This window comes from Bufo bufo, chromosome 1, assembly GCF_905171765.1.
Source record: "Bufo bufo chromosome 1, aBufBuf1.1, whole genome shotgun sequence".
In the NCBI taxonomy this organism is placed as follows: domain Eukaryota; kingdom Metazoa; phylum Chordata; class Amphibia; order Anura; family Bufonidae; genus Bufo; species Bufo bufo.
This window is the reverse complement of record NC_053389.1, coordinates 616837514-616858125: the sequence shown is the minus strand read 5'-3', so window position 1 is coordinate 616858125 and position 20612 is coordinate 616837514. Positions and strand designations below refer to the sequence as shown.

Genomic DNA, 20612 nt, shown 5'->3' with positions numbered 1-20612 from the left:
CTGATCCTGTGTGACTTTGACCATATATTGTAATATTTTATAGATGCATTTGAATAAAGATGTTATTTAATATTTATTAGTGCTGTGGTATTGTGGTGTTACGTATTACTGGGACCACACGTTTGTTGTTGTTACAGTGGGCATATTGTTTGGTGAATTATGTTGTAATAGTACTGGAAAAGATGGGGGGGAGAATTAAAAAAATAAATCACATTTATGTATAATTTGTAGACTGCCAGAAACACAACAGACTTGTGTTAACAGAAGCTCAACATCAATTCTCTCTTAGCAACCAGAGTTTTCAGGAAATGGTGCTGTCAGGAGGTCCACCACTCCTCCGTTCCTATTTAAATATTTATATAGTTTGTCCTACTAAGACATACAATTATATGGAAGGACCTCACTTCACAGATATGGATAGACCTCACACATATACTGGACCTTACTGACACTTACAATGAAGCTGAGAAAGTCCCCTCGGGCTGTTCATTTCTTATCGCTTCATATTCCTCATAGATCCCTCGTCTTCCCAAAGAGCTAGTGTGCTCCTGCAGCTCAGACAAGTTCATGCTTCCAGCCACTGGTTTATGTACACTCCCTCTTTGTCCATCTGCCAGTACCAGTACCACTTCATCTAGAGGATCTGGTTTTCCCGCACGGGCAGGGAGGAGAAGGCAGTTCCATGAACCAGGATCCCATGGAAGTAAGCCACCTAGAGACTCAGGAAGAGACTGTGGAGGCAAGTGCTCAAGAAGTTCACTCATGCTCACCATGTGCACCTAGAAGGATAGAATATACTGACCGTTATATATAGAATAGTACAAAAAACACAAAGCTTTGCGGTGTTCTACGTCAGCTGAAGAGTGAAAATATATCTCCATATAAAGACAGTAAATTTTTTGAGAGGTTTTGAAATCCAGACTTTTACCCTCTCTCTCAACTTCTCTTTAAGTAGTAGACTGATGATGGAATATGGAACTCTGAACCAGACTGGAGGAGAGACGATCAAGACTTTCTTTAGACGAGCGGGAAATGCACCCTAACATAAATAAAACAGATATTGTTCACATGCCAATTACAAAAAATAAAAATTAAAAAAGATATGTATATGAATGCACTTTGGGAAAGGGACGTGAATTAGGATTATGTAAATTTAAGTAGGCTTTTTTGAGTAGACTCAAGACTTCTGCCAGAAGAAAATATGTGAGCTGCAATATAGGTCAAAGGTGACTGCACGTTTTTCCACGGTTCATCAAGAGTTGAAAGAACTGGGATACTATATGCAATAGGACCTGTAGGAAACATTACTAGTTACCACTATTACAGGTTCAAGTGGACCAGATGCCGAAACTGACACAAGCCATGGAAACTTTGGATGAATGGAAGCCCTAGCTTGGAAATTGAATAATGGTATGTTTAGCAAGGGCAAAGGGATGAATGGAATATACACTCACCCTCAGCAGGCTCAAGATCTTCTTGCTTAACTCCAGCTCAAAGTTGGTGTACTGACTGCCCCCCATATCATAGATAAACACCAGGCCATTTCTCTGTGTGTCGACACTGCAACGAGAGTGCACTATGCTAGTCTACAACTGAACAAACATGGAGCACTGGGATATTGTCACACTACTCACTCAGATCCACATTTGGAAAAAGAGCGAGCGGTATGCTGGTATGACACTATGTTACTTTAATACTTTAAAGTAACTATCAAAATGAAGAAAACACTTTAGTAAATGTGTTGCATCCTGAGAAATTGACCAATCACCATCAAGTACAGTAGACAATGCTGTGTATGCATATTGCTCAGGGCTATATTGTCAAATGACTTGAATAAGAGGTAAAATGCACAAAACTTGTGGATAATCTCAATGTCATGAACTGTGAGACAAAGGTGTCGCATCTGTCTGTGAAGACCTTTTTAAGTTAACCAGTGTAGTCCCCAGTAAAATGCACCAATATAGACATTACAATATACACATAGAGGTGGGTTATCTCTATATTTGTTACTTTACATTAGTGTTTCCTTTAGTTTGGCAGTTACATGTCAGTCCAGTTTCCAGCTTTCTTATGGATCATAGATTTGACCCATCATTCATTTCATGCTGTCCAAACTAGAGATGAGCAAATACGAGAGAGAAACCTTTCAAGGTATTCAAAGTACTTTCGATTCGGATAGAATCGATTCGTACCCGAATTGAATCACAAGGTTGATTTAGAAGACTCAGTAGCAAATCGAATTTTAGGAAATTTGCTTATCTCTAGTCCTAACCACAGGCAGCACGATATCCCTCATTACCAAAACAGGGAGAGGAGACCGTTGTGTGAATTCTCCCCTGCTCTGTGCATTGTTCGGACTGCATGAAATGGATGACAGGCTGCCTTTCCTCTTAAAATGTATCTAAACTTACAAATTAACTTCATTGTGGCAAAATTAATTATCGTAGTATACTTTAATTATAATTTTTTTTTACTTTTCTTAGTGAAATAGTTGCCTAAAGTTCAGGTACCTATTGCGCTTTAGAATCCGTATTCCCGTACACTGCGGTGTATGGGAGTATAAATTCACTGAGACCGCACTGAGCTCTGTACAGGCAGAGACTCAACAGCACATCACGCTCCTGTGCTTGTGCCCACTGTGTTAAAGCCTGACATTGCCGGTCTATGCCAGGCTTTAGGAGAGCAGCGCTGGTACAGGCAGGAGCAGTAATGTTCTACCCAGCGCTCAGTGTGGCCTTAGTGAATCCATACTCCCATACACAGATTCTAAAGCGCAATAGGCACCTGAACTTTGCTGAATTTCACTAAGTAATAAATAATAATAATGATAATCTACTCACATTTAGAGTAGGTTTCAATAACATTCGTTTGTAAGTTTAGGTACACTTTAAAGGGATTGTCTCACTTCAGTAAGTTGCATTTATCATGTAGAGAATGTTAATACAAGTCACTCACTAATGTATTGTTATTACCCATATTGCTTCCTTTGCTGGCTGGCTTCTTTTTTCTATCACATTATACACTGCTCGTTTCCATGGTTACAGACCACCCTGCAATCCATCAGTGGTGGTCGTGCTTGCACACTATAGGAAAAAGCATCAGCCTCTCTGGTGGCCAGGACCATGGGGGCGCACATAAGCTAGTGCTTTTTCCTATATTGTGCAAGAACGACCACCACTGATGGATTGCAGGGGGGTCGTAACCATGGAAGCGAGCAGTGTATAATGTGATAGAAAAATGAATCCAGCCAGCAAAGGAAGCAATATGGGTAATAACAGTACATTAGTAAGTGGCTTGTATTAACTTTCTCTACATGATAAATTAAACTTACTGAAGTGAGACAACCCCTTTAAGGCTTCAACAATAACACATTCAGTCCTCACTACAGACATAGTAGTTAATACACAGTTATGAGCACGTTTTATTAATCCAATTACACATTTAGACCTGTTAGGGTAAATCACATGGACTCAATGAATATAATCAGGATGTTATTATTAATATATTAACCCCACACAAATTAAATATATAGTTTAAAATATACAAGTAACGTGTGTGAAGTTTAAAGATGCCCTTTTTTATTTTTTTATTTAAGATGCCTACTCAGAGTATTCATTAAAGGGGTTATCCAATACTATAAACTGCCACCCCATATGCCAGTCCCCTTACAGGGAATATACTTACCCGGCTCCCCGCGCCGCTCCTGGTCCCCGCACTGCCACTTCTCCTCGTGTGCCGATGAAAACATCCGGTGGCGGGGGGGGAGGGGGGAGCCCAACCAGGAGCGACGCAGGGATCAGGGTAAGTATATTCCCTGTGAGGGGCCTGGCATATGGGTGAGCAGTTTATAGTATTGGATAACCCCTTTAAGGCTTCTGACTACTTTACCAGCTTTCACTCTGACCGCAGACATGTGCCCTCATGTTCACTGCCACCAACAGTGAATGGGCCAAAAATTTCTCTAAGCAAGTCTAGGTCTAGCCCATTGATGTGACCTGAACCTATTACCTTAAAAATTCAGTGCAATCTGCAGGCAGCATGTTATATTATAGAGCAGGAGGAGCTGATAAGACCGCTCACTGGACTCCAGTAAGAAAGGAATTTATATGGATACCGATTTCTTTTCCCACAAAACTATATGATCAATCTGCTCAGCTCCTCCTGTTCTCTACCATGCTGCACGCAGACAGAACTGCATGTAGACTGTCACATTGTTCCCTTTAAGTATTCAAATCACTTAAGATTTTTTTTACCCCTATTTAGTATTTCTTGAAATACTCTGGAAAAGGCCACAAGATACTTTAAATAAATTACGTTATAAGGCAATATTTATTAGCCACATCCTGTTTTGTAGATTTCTAATTGAACAAGTAAATACAGGGATATCTTGAAGGAGTTTTCTGGGAATTAAGGGGCACATTTATTAAGATCGATGTTTTAGACGCTGGTCTTAATAAAGCCCCATAGCTGGCGGCCTCTCCATAACTTCAGCGCATCCACCGGCCAGTCTAAATGTAAGACACCTTCCTAGCTGTCTTACATTTAGACCATTTTCTGCGCCTAAAATAGGAGTAGAAAATGATGAATGAGACGGGCCTAATGGCCTGTCCCCTTCCCACAATTTTAGACCTGGTGTGAGCGGGGCAAAGTCGCCATCTTTGCCTGAAATACGCCTATTATAGGCGTATTCCGGGATAATAAATGCCCCCTAACTTCATGACATTAACCTGGAAGACTTCTTCATATTAATAATATAAAATGTACCGAATCGTTTTCATTTTACTATACTATACTGTGCACACATTGCTCATGTAAGGTGGTTACAGAGGGCTTCAGTATATAGGTACTTTTACACCTAGGCAAGCTGTTCTTGGATAAAAGGTCCTCTCATGTACCTCTACTGTTATTGCTACCACAAATCAGTGTAAAAAGTCCAAACTTCATTCTTATGTATATTGGCTACAGTCAATGGTGTAGACTACATATATTCTAAATGTGCACTTTTAGCCGCCCATAATATATCTGCAATTTTTGGTCTGCTCTTCTTTGTGGTGTCTCTCACCTCTCCACCGCACGGTCCAACAGATAGAAAAGAGCTTGGAGTACCGTGTGCTGCACCTCTCTGCTGTTCTTTCTTGCTGGGAAGTGAAGTTTAGCAGTGAAGATGGCAATGGAGGCTCCAGTGGGGGCCCGTACACTCTATGGGAAAAGAGTGGAGAAGGCAGAAGAAAGCATTTTCCAACACTTCAGTGTAGATCTCTAGGTTATATTACATTTCAAAAAAAGCCTTACCAGCACGGTAAACTTGCCACTTAACAATTCAGAGAGCAAAGGCTCCTGCAGAGGGTTTAGTCTGACGATCCCTTCTCTCTGACGTGTCTCCTGGCAGAAACAAATATAGTCGTCAGAGAAGTACACCTTATAATCATTGACATCCAATATATTATAATGCGTCTGAAGATGGCAGCCCACCTGCTGATAATGGGTAACATCTTCCTGCTTGTTGAGACATATAGCTGGCCATGCACAGACTAATGATTGAATATAATTTCTAAATATTTGTATTTTTAATTTAAAAAAAACTCAGCACCAAATTTTCACAGTACAGCGCTTAAGGAACAAGGGGCAGCAGTGTAACAAAGAAGCACCGCCACCTACCTTTTATTAGGACAGAAATTACCATTGGTCGCATTGCTAGAATATGGCCACTCAGTCCCATAGTAGTTGCTGTTGAGAATAGTCATGCAGTTTTGCCACATATTTCACCAATGCAAAGGGTGAAATCTGTTGTGGAAGTCCACAGCATAAATTGACATGCTGAGGATTTAAAATTCGCAAGTTAGATCAATTTCCATTAAGGATTTCTTTTTCACGGCACGTGAGTTCTTAAAATCTCATCCACATTGCTGGTACTGTACGCTGAAAACATAAGGCTGAGAACCTATGCTTGCTATTTCCTTCCAGAAACAACGTTACACTTGCCCATGGGTTGTGTGTGGAATTGCAGCTCAGCCCCTTTCACGTCCATGGTGCTGAGCTGCAATAAAAGATTTAACCTGTGCAAAGGTGTGAGTTTTGGAAGAAAGTAGTCCTATGTAAGTCTCTGAACTGCCTCCTCAGTAATTCTCATGGCTGATGGGTGCTATGATTGCCTATACTGGTTACAATCTTCTCTTCTGACCTATATAGCCTGGAATTCACACTGACATATTTTGCCCACCCGATTACTTTGTGCAGTTGTAAAGTTAAAAGGGGTTTTCTGGGACTACAATATTGATGACATGTTCCAGGATAGGTCATCAATATCAGATCGGTGGGGATCTGACTCTGGGCCCCCTTTCCAATAAGCTGTCTAAAGAGAATGGGGAGCCCCGCTGAGTGATATGGCCTCCTCAAAGTTCAACAAGTAAAGTCCAGTACATTGTATAGTGACTGTGCTTGCTATTGCCGCTCAGCCCCATTCATTTCAATGGGTCTGAGCTGTACATATGCAGTCTGACCAATAATCGCGATGTCACTGGCCTAGGAAGGGACCACAGCGCTCACCTGAGCACTTAGGCCTCTTTAAACAGCTGACTGGTGGGGTCCTGGGAGTCAGACCCGCACTAATCTGACACTGTTGACCAGAGGATAGGTCACCAATATTGTACTCCAGGAAAGCCCCTTTTAACCCATAGAGGACCCTTGTCGTACATATACAGCGCTGGTGGACATGACTTAAGGACTTAAGGACCAGCGCCGTACGATCAGCGGCAAGGACCCGGCAGTCACTGATTGCCGGGCCCCTGCTGCATACGCCGGCATCGGTGAAAACACAAATGTCGGCGTATTAACTCATTGTATGACCCTTGTGACCGCGGCATGCAGAGGGTTTGCGGAGGGTACAGGTATCCTCCGCATCTCCATCGGGTCCCCGTGCTGCAGTGGCGGGGACCCAATGGAAGAGAAGGTAAGCCCAATGCCTTCTATAGGCATTGGGGCTTGCCTTCTACAGAAGCCTGTGAGATCCAGACCCTTAGGCTGGGTCTCACAGGCAAGCTGTCAGCATAAAAGCTGACAGGTTGTATTGTAATGCATTGCAGAGGGGATCAGACCCCAGATGTTGAAGTCCAAGAGTGGGACAAAAATAAAAAGTTAAAAAAAGTGTTTTTCATAATAAAAATAAATACCGTTTCAAGTAAAAAATAAAATAAAATCCCAAAATAAAACACATAAAATTGTAAAAAAAAAAGAAGAAAGAAAACCAGACATATTGGGTATTGCCGCTTCTGTAATGACCGGCTCTTTAAAAATATCACACGAGTCACCCCTCAACTGAACACCGTAGAAAAAAATAAAATAAAAACTGTGCTAAAATAATCATGTTTTTGTCACCTTAAATCCCAAAAAGTGCAACACCAAGCTATCAAAAAGCAGTATGGCCCCCAAAATAGTACCAATCAAACCATCACCTCATCCCGCAAAAAATGAGCCCCTACATAAAACAATTGAGCAAAAAATAAAAAACTATGGCTCTCAGAAAATGCTTTTATTGTGTTAAAAGTGAAAAAAAAAAAAGTATACATATTAGGTATCGCCGTGTCCGTAACAACCTGCCGTATAAAAATATCTCATGACCTAACCCCTCAGGTGGACACCGTAAAAAAAAAATACTGTCATCTCAGCCCGCAAAAAATTAGACCCTACCTAAGGCAATCATCCCTATGAAAAAAAGTAGACATATTAAGTATCTCCGTGTCCGTAAAAATCAGGTCTATTAAAATATCACATGATCTAAACCCTCAGATGAACACCGAAAAAAAAATATGAAAGAACGGTGTCGAAAAAGCTATTTTTTGTAACCTTGCATCACAAAAAGTGTAATACCAAGCGATCAAAAAGTCACATGCACCCCAAAATAGTACCAAACATTCATCTCATCCGGCAAAAAAATGAAATCCTACCTAAGACAATCGCCCAAAAAAAAAAATATATGGCTCTCAGAATACGGAAACACTAAAACATGATTTTTTTTGTTTCAAAAATACTTTTATTGTGTAAAACTTAAAGAGGACCTTTCACCGATTATTACCCTATGAACTAACTATACAGACATGTGGAGCGACGCCCGGGGATCTCACTGCACTTACTATTATCCCCGGGCGCTGATCCGTTCTCCTGCTATGCCCTCCGGTATCTCCGTTCCCTAAGTTATGGTAGGCGGAGTCTGCCCTTGTTCTTCTGTAGCGCTGGCCAATCGCATTGCAGAGCTCACAGCCTGGGAGAAAATAACCTCCCAGGCTGTGAGCTCTGCGCTGCGATTGGCCAGCGCTAGAGCAGAACAAGGGCAGACTCCGCCTACCATAACTTAGGGACTGGAATCTCCGCCTACTATAACTTAGTGAGCGGAGATACCGGAGGGCATAGTGGGAGAACGGAGCGGCGCCCGGGGATAATAGTAAGTGCAGTGAGATCCCCGGGCGCACCTCTACATGTCTGTATAGTTAGTTCATAGGGTAATAATCGGTGAAAGGTCCTCTTTAAATAAATTTTAAAAAGTATACATATTAGGTATTGCTGTGCTCGTAACAACCTGCCGTATAAAAATATCACATGACCTAACCCCTCAGATGGACACCATAAAAAAAAAAATAATAATTATACCGTCATCTCTTTCCCGCAAAAAATTAGAGCCTACCTAAGGCAATTACCCTCCTAAAAAAAAAAAAAAAAAAATGGCTTTCAGAATATGGAGACATTAAAAAAATATTTTTTTTCAAAAATGCTTTATTTTGTAAAACTACCATATTTGGTATTGTCGCGTCCGTAACAACCTGCTCTATAAAAATAGCACATGATCTAACCTGACAGATGAACATTGTAAATAACAAAAAATAAAAACCGTGCTAAAACAGCTATTTTTTGTTACCTTGCCTCACAAAAAGTGTAATATAGAGCAACCAAAAATCATATGTACCCTAAATTAATACTAATAGAACTGCCACCTTATCCCATAGTTTCCAAAATGGGGTCACTTTTTTGGAGTTTGTACTCTAGGGGTGCATCAGGGGGTCCTTTAAATGTGACATGGCAACTTAAAATTATCCCAGTGAAACCTGCCCTCCAAAAACCAAATGGCACTCCTTTCCTTCTGCACCCTGCCATGTGCTCGTACAGCAGTTTATGATCACAAATGGGGTATTTCTGTAAACTAGAGAATCAGGGTAATAAATATTGAGTTTTATTTGGCTGTTAACCTGTGCTTTGTTACCAGAACATAAAGTAGACATATGGGAAATGTAAAGTAATAACTATTATATAAAGGTATCACTATCTGTTTTAAAAGAAAATAAATTGAAATTTGGAAAGTTGCTAATTTTTCCAATTTTTTGGTAAATTTGGTATTTATTTTTTTTATAAAAAAAAAATATATTGACTGAAATTTACTACCATCATAAAGTACAATGTGTCACGAGAAAAAAAAATCTCAGAATGGCTTGGATAAGTAAAAGCCTTCCAAATTAACACATAAAGTAACACGTCAAATTTAAAAAAAACGGCCTGGTCCTTAAGGTGAAAAATGGCAGTGTCCTGAAGGGATTAAGCTTGCATAGGATTCAGTGAATGAAAACAAGAATGTTTTGTTTATTGACAATGAGCAAAAATTTAGCAATTGGCAAATAAATAATGGATACACAGTACAAGCGGCAGGACAAGTTTTCTTGGGCTTCAGATTGTGCTCTACCACCTCTAAAGTTAGCATAATAGCTTTTGGATGGTCCATTTTTCATTGCCCCCTTACCCACCAACCCACAGCATTGATATTCATAATTATACTCCTCATCCCTACCACACATGTGCCATTCTAAGTGCAGGGTTAGCTACCACTCTTCCACATATCTATAGTCCACTGGCTTCTGCAGCTCTTCTCTGTGCTACATCCTTCACCTCTGTATATAATGTATTGATCAGTTACAGCGGGCACCTTTCACATTGTGTGACAAGCACTGTTCCCAGACCAATGCCCACACCAAAGGCAGTGCAATACTGTTTTACTTGCAGTGCATTCGGAAAGTTTTCAGACCCTTTCACTTTTTTTGTTATGTTGCGGCCTTTTGCCAAAATATAATTTAAAAAAATCAAGTTTTCCCTCATCAGCTTCACTCAGTGCCCCGTAATGTGAAAGTCAAAAAAGAATTTTGGAAAGTTTTGCAAATCTATTAAAAAGGAAAAAACCTAAAGTTTGCATGAACATACATGTAAGTATTCAGACCCTTTATTATGACTTGAAATCTAGCTCAGGAGGCCTGCCATTTCTCTTGATCAGCTTTGATATGTTTCAAAATCTTAACTGGTGTCCACTGAGGGTAAATTCAGTTGATTGGACATGATTTGGAAACAGGCACCTCTGTCCATATATGGCTTCACAGCGGACAATGCATATTAGAGCAAAAACTAAGCCATGAGGAGGATTAACCTGCCTGTAGAGCCCAGAGACAGGATTGTGTGAAGGGACAGATCTAGGGAAGGGTACAAAAAGTTCTGCTGCACTGAAAGTTCCCAAGAGCACAGTGACCTTCATAATTTTTAAATAGAAGAAATTTGGAACAACCAGGACAGTTCTTAAAGCTGGCCACCCCAACAAACTAAGTAATCAGTGGAGAAGGGCCTTGGTAGGAGAATTGACCAAGAACCCAATAGTCACTCTGGCTAAGCTCCAAAAATCCTGTGTGCAGATGGGAGAAACCTCCAGAAGGTCAACCAGCATCACTCCACCAATCTCGGCTTTATAGAAGAGTGGCCAGAAATAAGCATCTACTCAGTAAAAGACACATGAAAGCCCACCTGGAGTTTGCAAAAAAGCACCTAAGGGCATCTTAAACTGTGAGAAACAAGATTTTTTGGTCTGGTGAAACCAAGATTGAACTTTTTGGCCTTAATCCTAAGTGTCATGTCTGGAGGAAACCAAGCACTGCTTATTACCTGCCTAATACCATCCCAACAGTGAAGCATGGTTGAGGCAGCATCATATTGTGGGAGTGTTTTCAGACTGTGGGACAGGGAGACTGGTCAGGATTGAGGGAAAGCTGAATCGAGCAAAGTACAGAGATATTCTTAAAGGGTAACTGTCATGTTTTCATAAAAAAATTTTTTTTAGCATATGTTACTGCTGCTGCTGCTGCTGCTGCAGCAGCAGCAGCAGCATTATGCATAAAGCAATCTTTAGTTTCTTCACATACCACTGTTTCCCTTGAGTTTTTCCCTTAGTTACGGCTGTTTAAACATTTACAATGTGGGGACCTTCTCAAGATGGCTCCTCTGCCAGTTATCTGAGGCCAAAACTGCTTTCCCTCACTTCCCATACACACTTGCTGTAGCCAGCAACTCCCTGCCAGCCAATCAGATTGGATTACTGAGAAACACGCCTCCTCACTCTGAAGCCTAATGCAGGCATGCAGTGTGAAGGACAGCCTCTCCGTCTTCTTAGCTGGAGACAGACAAGCCATAGCAACTGTCTTTTAAGGGAGCAGTGGAAAGGGACAGAGGACATTAATGAAAGCTGTTATTATAAGGTAATTACAGATCTTTTGACAATCATTGACAGACTAACTCAGGTATACATGTCTAGCTCTAATAAACTAGCAAATAAAATAAAAATATGATAGTTACACTTTAATGAAAACCTGATACAGAGTGCTCTGGACCTCAGAATGAGCCATAGGTTCACCTTCCAACAAGACCCTAAGCACACAGCCAATATAACACAGGAGTAGCTTAGGGAGAACTCTGTGAATCTCCTTGAGTGGCTTAGCCAGTGCCCCGGCCTTAATACAATTGAACATCTCTGGAGAGACCTGTAAATGGCTGTCCACCTACAGTCTTCATCCAATCTGAAAGAGCCTAAGAGGATCTTCAGAGAAGTTTGGCAAAAAATCCCCAAATTGAGGTGTGCAAACCTTGTGGCATCTGTAGCTGGCCAGCTAAGACTTGTCCTAGATTGCTAATATGGCTTATATGTTTATACAGCTAAACCTGCCAATAATCTTAATACAGTTCCTATGTTTGTGTGTTAAAGACAAAAGCAGAGTTATTTACAGTGACTTCATGTTTGGATGTCATATAACAGTTATATTTTGTGTTTACAGAAGCAGAAAAGATAGCATGCCTTTAAGATTCATTGTATAATGTGAGGTAAGCTCAATGACATAGCAGAAACAACAGAAAGCATAGAGTTAAACTGTTATTGCTGGGCAGGAGTCTAGACTAATCACAGCCAGCCTCACACACAGCAGGAGTTTTGACCAATTACAGCCAGCCTCACACACAGCCTGTGTGGGAAATCCCCCTAGCAGGAGCTGCTAGAATCATTACACCAGAGGAGAGAAGCTGAACAGATATTCACTTCACTAAGAGCTGTGTTTTATGGAAGCAGAGAGGCCAAAATAGGTAAAACAGTTATATAATGTTATTATTGTTAATGTAATGATTAGAACTGTATACGGAACTATTTATATATGTGTTTACTTACAGTTCCACCAATTGCAAACTACAAAGTTTACAATCCAAATTCCATATTGCAATCCAAATTGCATACAACAATACCAGATCATATTCAACCAATCTGCAAATAGTTACTGCTAACTACATACTGCAAATTGTGACTAAAGTCAGCAAGTAGAACTATTAGTTAGACCTCAAATATACCTCTCAGAGAGATAATAAAGTGCTTAAATAACTTAAAGTAAGAGTACAGATAATCTAGAGAGAAATATATCCACCATTTTATGTTGAATGACAAGATTGAACAGTTGAACCACCATCTTATGCATACCGCCATTTTGTAAGACTTTATTCAACACGTGTTTTGTACATGGACTATCTGCTGCGGAGGCGGCACTGTTATATGAAGAAAAGTTGAAGTTAATAAAGAAGTTATTTCAAGCATTTGGTGTTCTCTTTAAACCTACTGCTTCCATAGAACGGCGCTAGAGGAATTACAGAGTAATAGACAGTCTGGTTAGACTAAAAGGTCAGAGATATCAAAATTCTTCTAATGCCACAGCCCAAAAGGAACTTCATAGTGCTGCGCCTGCCACAGCATCATACCCAAGAAGACTGAAGGCTGCAATCACTGCCAAAAGTGCTTCAACTGAGTACTGAGTAAAAGGTCTGAATACCTATGTCAATGCAAGATTTTAGTTTTTCATTTTCAATAAATTAGCTAAGATTTTAAACTTTCAGTTTGATTGCGGGCAGATTGGGAAAAACACGAATTCGTTTTTTAGCACAAGGCTGCAACATAACAAAATGTAAAAAAGTGAAAGGGTCTGAAGACTTTCCGAGTGCATTGTATTTTTTCTTAATCCATATACTGCCATCTTTTCAATGACTGTAAGGGGCTGACTTCTCCACCTCTCAGAGTAGAAGCAGCAGAAAACTGTGAATGCAGCTTGGGACTACAATACAGACTGTAACTCTGGATCAGTACATGATAAGTAATGCAATGTATTTACACAATTACTCAAGTTTCTGTACTGATTATATATTCATTTCTTTTGAACAACTTTTTTTTTCTTATTAGGGTGCCTTCACACACGGCAGATTTTCATGCAGAAAATTTTCCGTTCCATTCACCTGAACGGGGCTTGCAGAAATCCATGCGCTTCCTGCCAAAACAAACCCGTTCATATGAACTAATTTTCAGTCTCAGAGAATTTTTTGCAATAAAATCTTCTGTGTGTGAAGGCTCCCTTTTAGAATTAAAGGGATTCTCTTGGATTTACATTTTGATGACCAATCCTTAGGATAAGTCATAATTATCTGATCGGTGGGAGTCTGACTCCTGGCACCCCCACGGTCAGCTGTTTGAGGAGGCCACAGCCCTCCTGTGAGCACCGCGGCCTCCTCACAGCTTACCAAGCACAGCGCCGTCCATTGGATAGTGGCTGTATTTGGTATTGCAGCTCTGACCCATTCACATGGGACTGAGCTTTGCCTAGGCCATGTGACATGCGATATGCGATGAACATGAGATAACTGGCCTAGGAAGAGCACTAAGCACTCATAGAGCACCATGGCCTCTTCATACAGATGATCAACTGGGGTACCAAAAGACCGATCCCCACCAGTCTCATATTCATGAAATCCCAAGGATAGGTCATCAATATGTAAATCCCGGAGAACCCCTTTAACACTATAGTTGCTCTTGGTGTAGGAATATGCAGAAATAAAATTCTGTGCCTGATTCATCCCTTACCCTGTACGAATGAAAAAGTTCAATTGCTCGGACAACGTCAAATTTTCTTGCCATTAGAAACTTCACCGCAACATCCCAGGAGAGAGGGGGTACTGAGTGAAAGGAAGTCCAGGCATTCATCTCTTGCAGGAACCGCTGAGTGGCCTGGGAAAAAATCCTGAGTAAGTAAAAATATCCCAGACTGGGAAGGCCTGAGCTAATAATTAAACAATTCTGGGAAATAGATGCATAAAAAGTGAAAAAATTAGGAGAATACAGTATGTTACTTATATATACACTACATCCAGACTGGCATATTACTGTTTAGTAGGTGTTTGATCTGGCAATATATGACTTGGACAAGAGGTGCAGTAATTGTAAATGGGTGGAATAAGTCAATTATGGTTAAAGATTGACAGACAACAGATGGCACAGGCATAGAGTCAGTATTTGTCCATAATAAGAACAGGAAAGACAAATGTAATATTTACGTACAGTCCTATTACTGTGATTATGCCAAAATATTTCAGTTAGATTCAATTTCAAATATACAGACTAATAAGTTATAAAAAGTACCAAGATTCTGTTGTAACTTGACTGCAAAGCCACACATTTAGGGCTCATGCAGACGACCGTTGCCTGTTTGTAAAACACGGATACCAGCCATGTGCGTTCTGCATTTTGCGGAATGGAACAGCCGGCCCCTAATAGAACAGTCCTATCCATCCTTCTTCATAATGCGGACAAGAATAGGTCATGTTCTATTTTTTTGTGGTTGCCACGGAACAGACTGCCCACGTTGTGCTGTCCGCATCTTTTTTGGCCCCATTAAAGTAAATGGGTCCGCATCCGACCCGCAAAAAATGCGGGATTTTTTTTTTTTTTTTATGTGCATGCACGCTTAAAGGGAACCTGTTACGTTGAGCATGGAGTCTGAGTTGCAGGCACCATGGCATAGAGCCCACCTCCCCTCTCTGACTGTGTATACAGAGATAGCTGTCAATCACTGATAGGACCACCTCCTTGACTTCAAACCCCAGAATGAGCAGGAATTTAAAATTCATGAAGTACAAGTTACACTGAATATTTTCCCATAAAACTATACTCCCAATCTGCTCATCTCCTCCTGCTCTATAACATGCTGCCTACAGATTACACTTCATTTTCACAGTGACTGGTTCGCCACTGACATCATTCCACCTGGAAGTGGAAGCGACTGCAGATGAAGCAGACAGCGCCTCCACTTCCAGGCGGAATGATGTCAATGGCACTGAACATGTTCGCTGCTCCGCCAGCAGCAGAAGATGGGGTGCGAAGCCTTTGCTAACAACTGCACTGGTGCGAAAACTTAACGCTAGACGTGAGGTCTAGCACTGTCAATTTAACGGGAGGGGTGCGTGTTTGGAGCGTTGGCGGGGTCTGCAGTCAGCACCAAGGGCGTTGCTCAAACTGCATAAGCCCGCCTCTCGGTGTTTCGGTTTAAATAGTAATTGTTGTTTCGGTATAAAGAGTCTTCTATCAAAGCTGTCACTGAGCGTTGATAAGGAGAGTCTGTCTTCAGTGTTTCACTGAGCGCTGAAGACACCGGTGTGTAACAAGTCGGATAGGCAGGGTGATGGCAAGTGATAGTTAGGGCACATGTCCATTGTCAGGGACTGGAGTAGTAATCAGAGGCAGGCTGGAACCTTCTATATGTCACACACTCCGGCGTCTTTAGCGCTCAGAGAATGCTGAAGACAGACTTTCCTTAGCAACACTGTTGAACTTGGCTGAGAAGACTTTCTACCCTGTTTTTTAGTAGAAAGAAACATCTTTTCCTAATAAAGTGCGTTACAAAAATGTTTAAAATTCGTGTCCCTACACAATATATACTGTAGTTAGGGCTCTTTCACACTTGCGTTCTTGTCTTCCGGCATAGAGTTCCGTCGTCGGGGCTCTATGCCGGAAGAATCCTGATCAGGATTATCCTAATGCATTCTGAATGGAGAGAAATCCGTTCAGGATGCATCAGGATGTCTTCAGTTCCGGAACGGAACGTTTTTTGGCCGGAGAAAATACCGCAGCATGCTGCGCTTTTTGCTCCGGCCAAAAATCCGGAACACTTGCCGCAAGGCCGGATCCGGAATTAATGCCCATTGAAAGGCATTGATCCGGATCCGGCCTTAAGCTAAACGTCGTTTCGGCGCATTGCCGGAGCCGACATTTAGCTTTTTCAGAGTGGTTACCATGGCTGCCGGGACGCTAAAGTCCTAGCAGCCATGGTAAAGTGTAGCGGGGAGCGGGGGAGCAGTGTACTTACCGTCCGTGCGGCTCCCCGGGCGCTCCAGAGTGACGTCAGGGCGCCCCAAGCGCATGGATCATGTGATCACATGGATCACGTCATCCATGCGCATGGGGCGCTCTGACGTCATTCTGGAGCGCCCCGGGAGCCGCACGGACTGTAAGTATACCGCTCCCCCGCTCCCCGCACCTACTATGGCAACCAGGACTTTAATAGCGTCCTGGGTGCCATAGTAACACTGAACGCATTTGGAAGACGGTTCCGTCTTCAAATGCTTTCAGTACACTTGCGTTTTTCCGGATCCGGCGTGTAATTCCGGCAAGTGGATACACGCCGGATCCGGACAACGCAAGTGTGAAAGAGGCCTTACACTTTAACTTGGCAAATCTTCCCCAATGAGCCTCAGTTGTAGTGCAGATAACAACTGAAGTTACCTCCATCAACCAATCACGATTCAGCTCTGACGCTAGGTTCACACTAGCATTAGACAATTCGTCAGCCTGTTCCTGTATAAATGCCGGCTGTCAGCCGAATAAGGTATCTGTCCGGCTGACAGCCAGCATTTATGCCGGAAAGCAGCTGGATCACCGCTCGATCCCTTTCTAGTCAATGGGGGTCTGCTGGTGAACAGCGGCATCCGGCAATGACTGATAAGGTGAAATCCGACATCCGCCAAGCTGGCTGGAACAGCCTGCCAGATTTCATAACACGTACCCATATTTTTTCAAAGCAAGTCTGAAAATAAAGGAGTGATCACCTCCAGTTGTTTTCTGCACTAGGGGTAATGGTAGGCAGATTGATTTAATCATTGTATTGTATGAACTTACTAATATGCTTTTTGCATAATCAGACTGAACAATTCACTCATTTCCTTTGATAACATACACTCACCTAAAGAATTATTAGGAACAGCATACTAATACGGTGTTGGACCCCCTTTTGCCTTCAGAACTGCCTTAATTCTACGTGGCATTGATTCAATAAGGTGCTGATAGCATTCTTTAGAAATGTTGGCCCATATTGATAGGATAGCATCTTGCAGTTGATGGAGATTTGAGAGATGCACATCCAGGGCACGAAGCTCCTGTTCCACCACATCCCAAAAATGCTCTATTGGGTTGAGATCTGGTGACTGTGGGGGCCATTTTAGTACAGTGAACTCATGGTCATGTTCAAGAAACCAATTTGAAATGATTTGAGCTTTGTGACATGGTGCATTATCCTGCTGGAAGTAGCCATCAGAGGATGGGTACATGGTGGTCATGAAGGGATGGACATGGTCAGAAACAATGCTCAGGTAGCCCGTGGCATTTAAACGATGCCCAATTGGCACTAAGGGGCCTAAAGTGTGCCCAGAAAACATCCCCCACAACATTACACCACCACCACCAGCCTGCACAGTGGTAACAAGGCATGATGGATACATGTTCTCATTTTGTTTACGCCAAATTCGGACTCTACCATTTGAATGTCTCAACAGAAATCGAGACTCATCAGACCAGGCAACATTTTTCCAGTCTTCAACAGTCCAATTTTGGTGAGCTCGTGCAAATTGTAGCCTCTTTTTCCTATTTGTAGTGGAGATGAGTGGTACCCGGTGGGGTCTTCTGCTGTTGTAGCCCATCCGCCTCAAGGTTGTGCATGTTGTGGCTTCACAAATGCTTTGCTGCATACCTCGGTTGTAACGAGTGGTTATTTCAGTCAACGTTGCTCTTCTATCAGCTTAAATCAGTCGGCCCATTCTCCTCTGACCTCTAGCATCCACAAGGCATTTTCGCCCACAGGATTGCCGCATACTGGATGTTTTTCCCTTTTCACACCATTCTTTGTAAACCCTAGAAATGGTTGTGCGTGAAAATCCCAGTAACTGAGCAGATTGTGAAATACTCAGACAGGCCCGTCTGGCACCAACAACCATGCCACGCTCAAAATTGCTTAAATCACCTTTCTTTCCCATTCTGACATTCAGTTTGGAGTTCAGGAGATTGTCTTGACCAGGACCACCCCCCTAAATGCATTGAAGCAACTGCCATGTGATTGGTTGACTAGATAATTGTATTAATGAGAAATAGAACAGGTGTTCCTAATAATTCTTTAGGCTAGTGTACATGCAGTTATGAACTTAAAGCGGTTGTCCCCTACCCACAGCACAGGAGATAAGTGTCTGATCGATGGAGGTGTGACCACTGGGACCCCTGCCAGTCACAAGAACGGGGGCCCGTGTTCTCCCGTATGAATAGAGCAGCAGACATTCATGCGCGCTGCCGCTCTATTAGGTTCTATGGGGCTGCCAGATATAACCAAGGGCTTGTACTTTTCTATCTCTGGCAGTCGTAGTAACTATAACTATATTCACTCTTTCTTATGTAGCACCAACATATTCTGCAGTACTGTACATAGATTCTAATAATTCACTTTGGTCCCTGTGCCTTCTGGAGCCCACAGTCTGATTTCCCCTTCTGCAAGCATTCACAATTTAGGTACAATTACTTAAGACACAAGATTATGTGTATATGTTGTGTAGGAGGATGCCCACACAAGCGCAGGGTGAATATACAAGGTTTATGCAGATGTTGCTATGGATTAAATTCCAATTCATGACCCCAATGTCAACCATAACACGCGATTATTAATGCAGTAGATTAATTCTTTATTGAATGGGTTATCACACAAAATTATTTATCACTTAACCAAAGGATAGATGATAAATATTGGACGACAGGGGGACCGACCTCAGGGGCTCGCGCGTCTCCTTTCTGAATGGAGCGGTAGTATACATGTTGGTTCACCACTCCATTCACTCTGCTCTCTCTGCAACTGTCACACCCTGTGCGTTTTGATTGACAGGGCCAGGCATGATGTTTTCACTGCCTGATCCTGTCAATCAAAGTGAAGAAGGTGCAACAGTTGCAGAGAGCGGAGCCTCTAGGTGTAACGGCCCCCATTGCATATATTAAAACCTCCTTTTTCTCAGCAATGAGGGCACATATGAACATGGGACCAACACAGATGTCTTCAGCTGCCAAGTGCACGTGTAACAGGTCAGCCAGTGTCATAGGTACAAACCTGCTGGCAAGACAGCAAGTCCCAAAGACTTGAACAGAGCAGTGGACCTATGCTACTGCTCCAATCAGAGAGGGACTTGAAGACCCCTCATTTTCGGGATTGCAGGGGGAACCAGAGTTTGGACTTTCCACATTTCGAGACTTGCTGTGGATAGGTGATAACATTCCTGGGATTTTCTGAGATTTAGAAAAGCCTAGTTTGTTTTAAAAAAAAAAAGTAACCACTACTTTGTAAAATGGCTCAGAAATCTCAGTACGTAGTGTATAAAAAAAATAGGGATTTCTAGCTAAAGCTCATTTACTGATAGAACATAGACCGGCTCCACATAAAAACACCTCCATCATACTGCTGAACATATTTGCACATTACAGAACCATTTGCTATAACCATTGCGTGAAAGACTGGTTTGCAGATGAAGCACACACGCTGTACAGATCACACATTTCCTCCAGTATTATCTGTGGTTTAACACAGACTATACCGCTATTATCTATAATACGCACACACTAAGATTACCTGTTCCTCCTCCTGTGTCAGTGCTTGTGCCATGCCTTCAGTCTTTCCTCCTCAGCTGCTACTACAGGCTGGGGCTCCTAAGAGGCCTATGTGGTCACTAGGCCTCTCTTGTAAACCTTCACGCTGCAAACAAATGGAGGAAGCAGAGGATTTATGGGCGAGCTATGGCTAGCACCCTGCTTGAGAAACGAATACAGGAAGCCTCATGCAGTAGATTTAATGTGAACGGGACATTTTCCTAACAGGGGTGAGGGGAAAAGGAAGCAATCATAATAACAGTGAGAGACCCAGAACAAATTCACAGGCGCCCTCTAGTGGCAGCCATTAACACTGCAAGACGAGGAGAGGCTCCATGCTTAACCCCTTCATCACCACCTGCCTCTCTACACATGTAGGCTTCAGTACTCTAGCGCCACATCAGAGTCTCTCTTTCTACGGCCTCTTTCACACTAACTATACGGATTAAGTCCGGATGCGTTCAGTGAAACTCGCACCATTTTGCAAGCAAGTTCAGTCAGTTTTGTCTGCAATTGT

The 20612-nt window shown here is 42.1% G+C and overlaps 1 protein-coding gene across 1 annotated transcript in view; it reads right to left on the bottom strand.

Annotated features, from left to right (window-relative positions):
• Positions 1-20353, bottom strand: part of PTPN9 (protein tyrosine phosphatase non-receptor type 9) — a 37311-nt gene extending 16958 nt beyond the window's left edge. Inside the window, exons 1-7 of the mRNA XM_040413726.1 lie at positions 20079-20353; positions 14237-14380; positions 5293-5382; positions 5063-5199; positions 1455-1560; positions 929-1039; positions 457-779 (exon numbers count right to left, since the gene is read on the bottom strand). Of these exons, the coding sequence (XP_040269660.1) occupies positions 457-779; positions 929-1039; positions 1455-1560; positions 5063-5199; positions 5293-5382; positions 14237-14380; positions 20079-20111 (944 nt within the window). The 5' untranslated portion in view covers positions 20112-20353. The remainder of the gene's footprint in view (positions 1-456; positions 780-928; positions 1040-1454; positions 1561-5062; positions 5200-5292; positions 5383-14236; positions 14381-20078) is intronic.
• Positions 20354-20612: the final 259 nt, after the last annotated feature.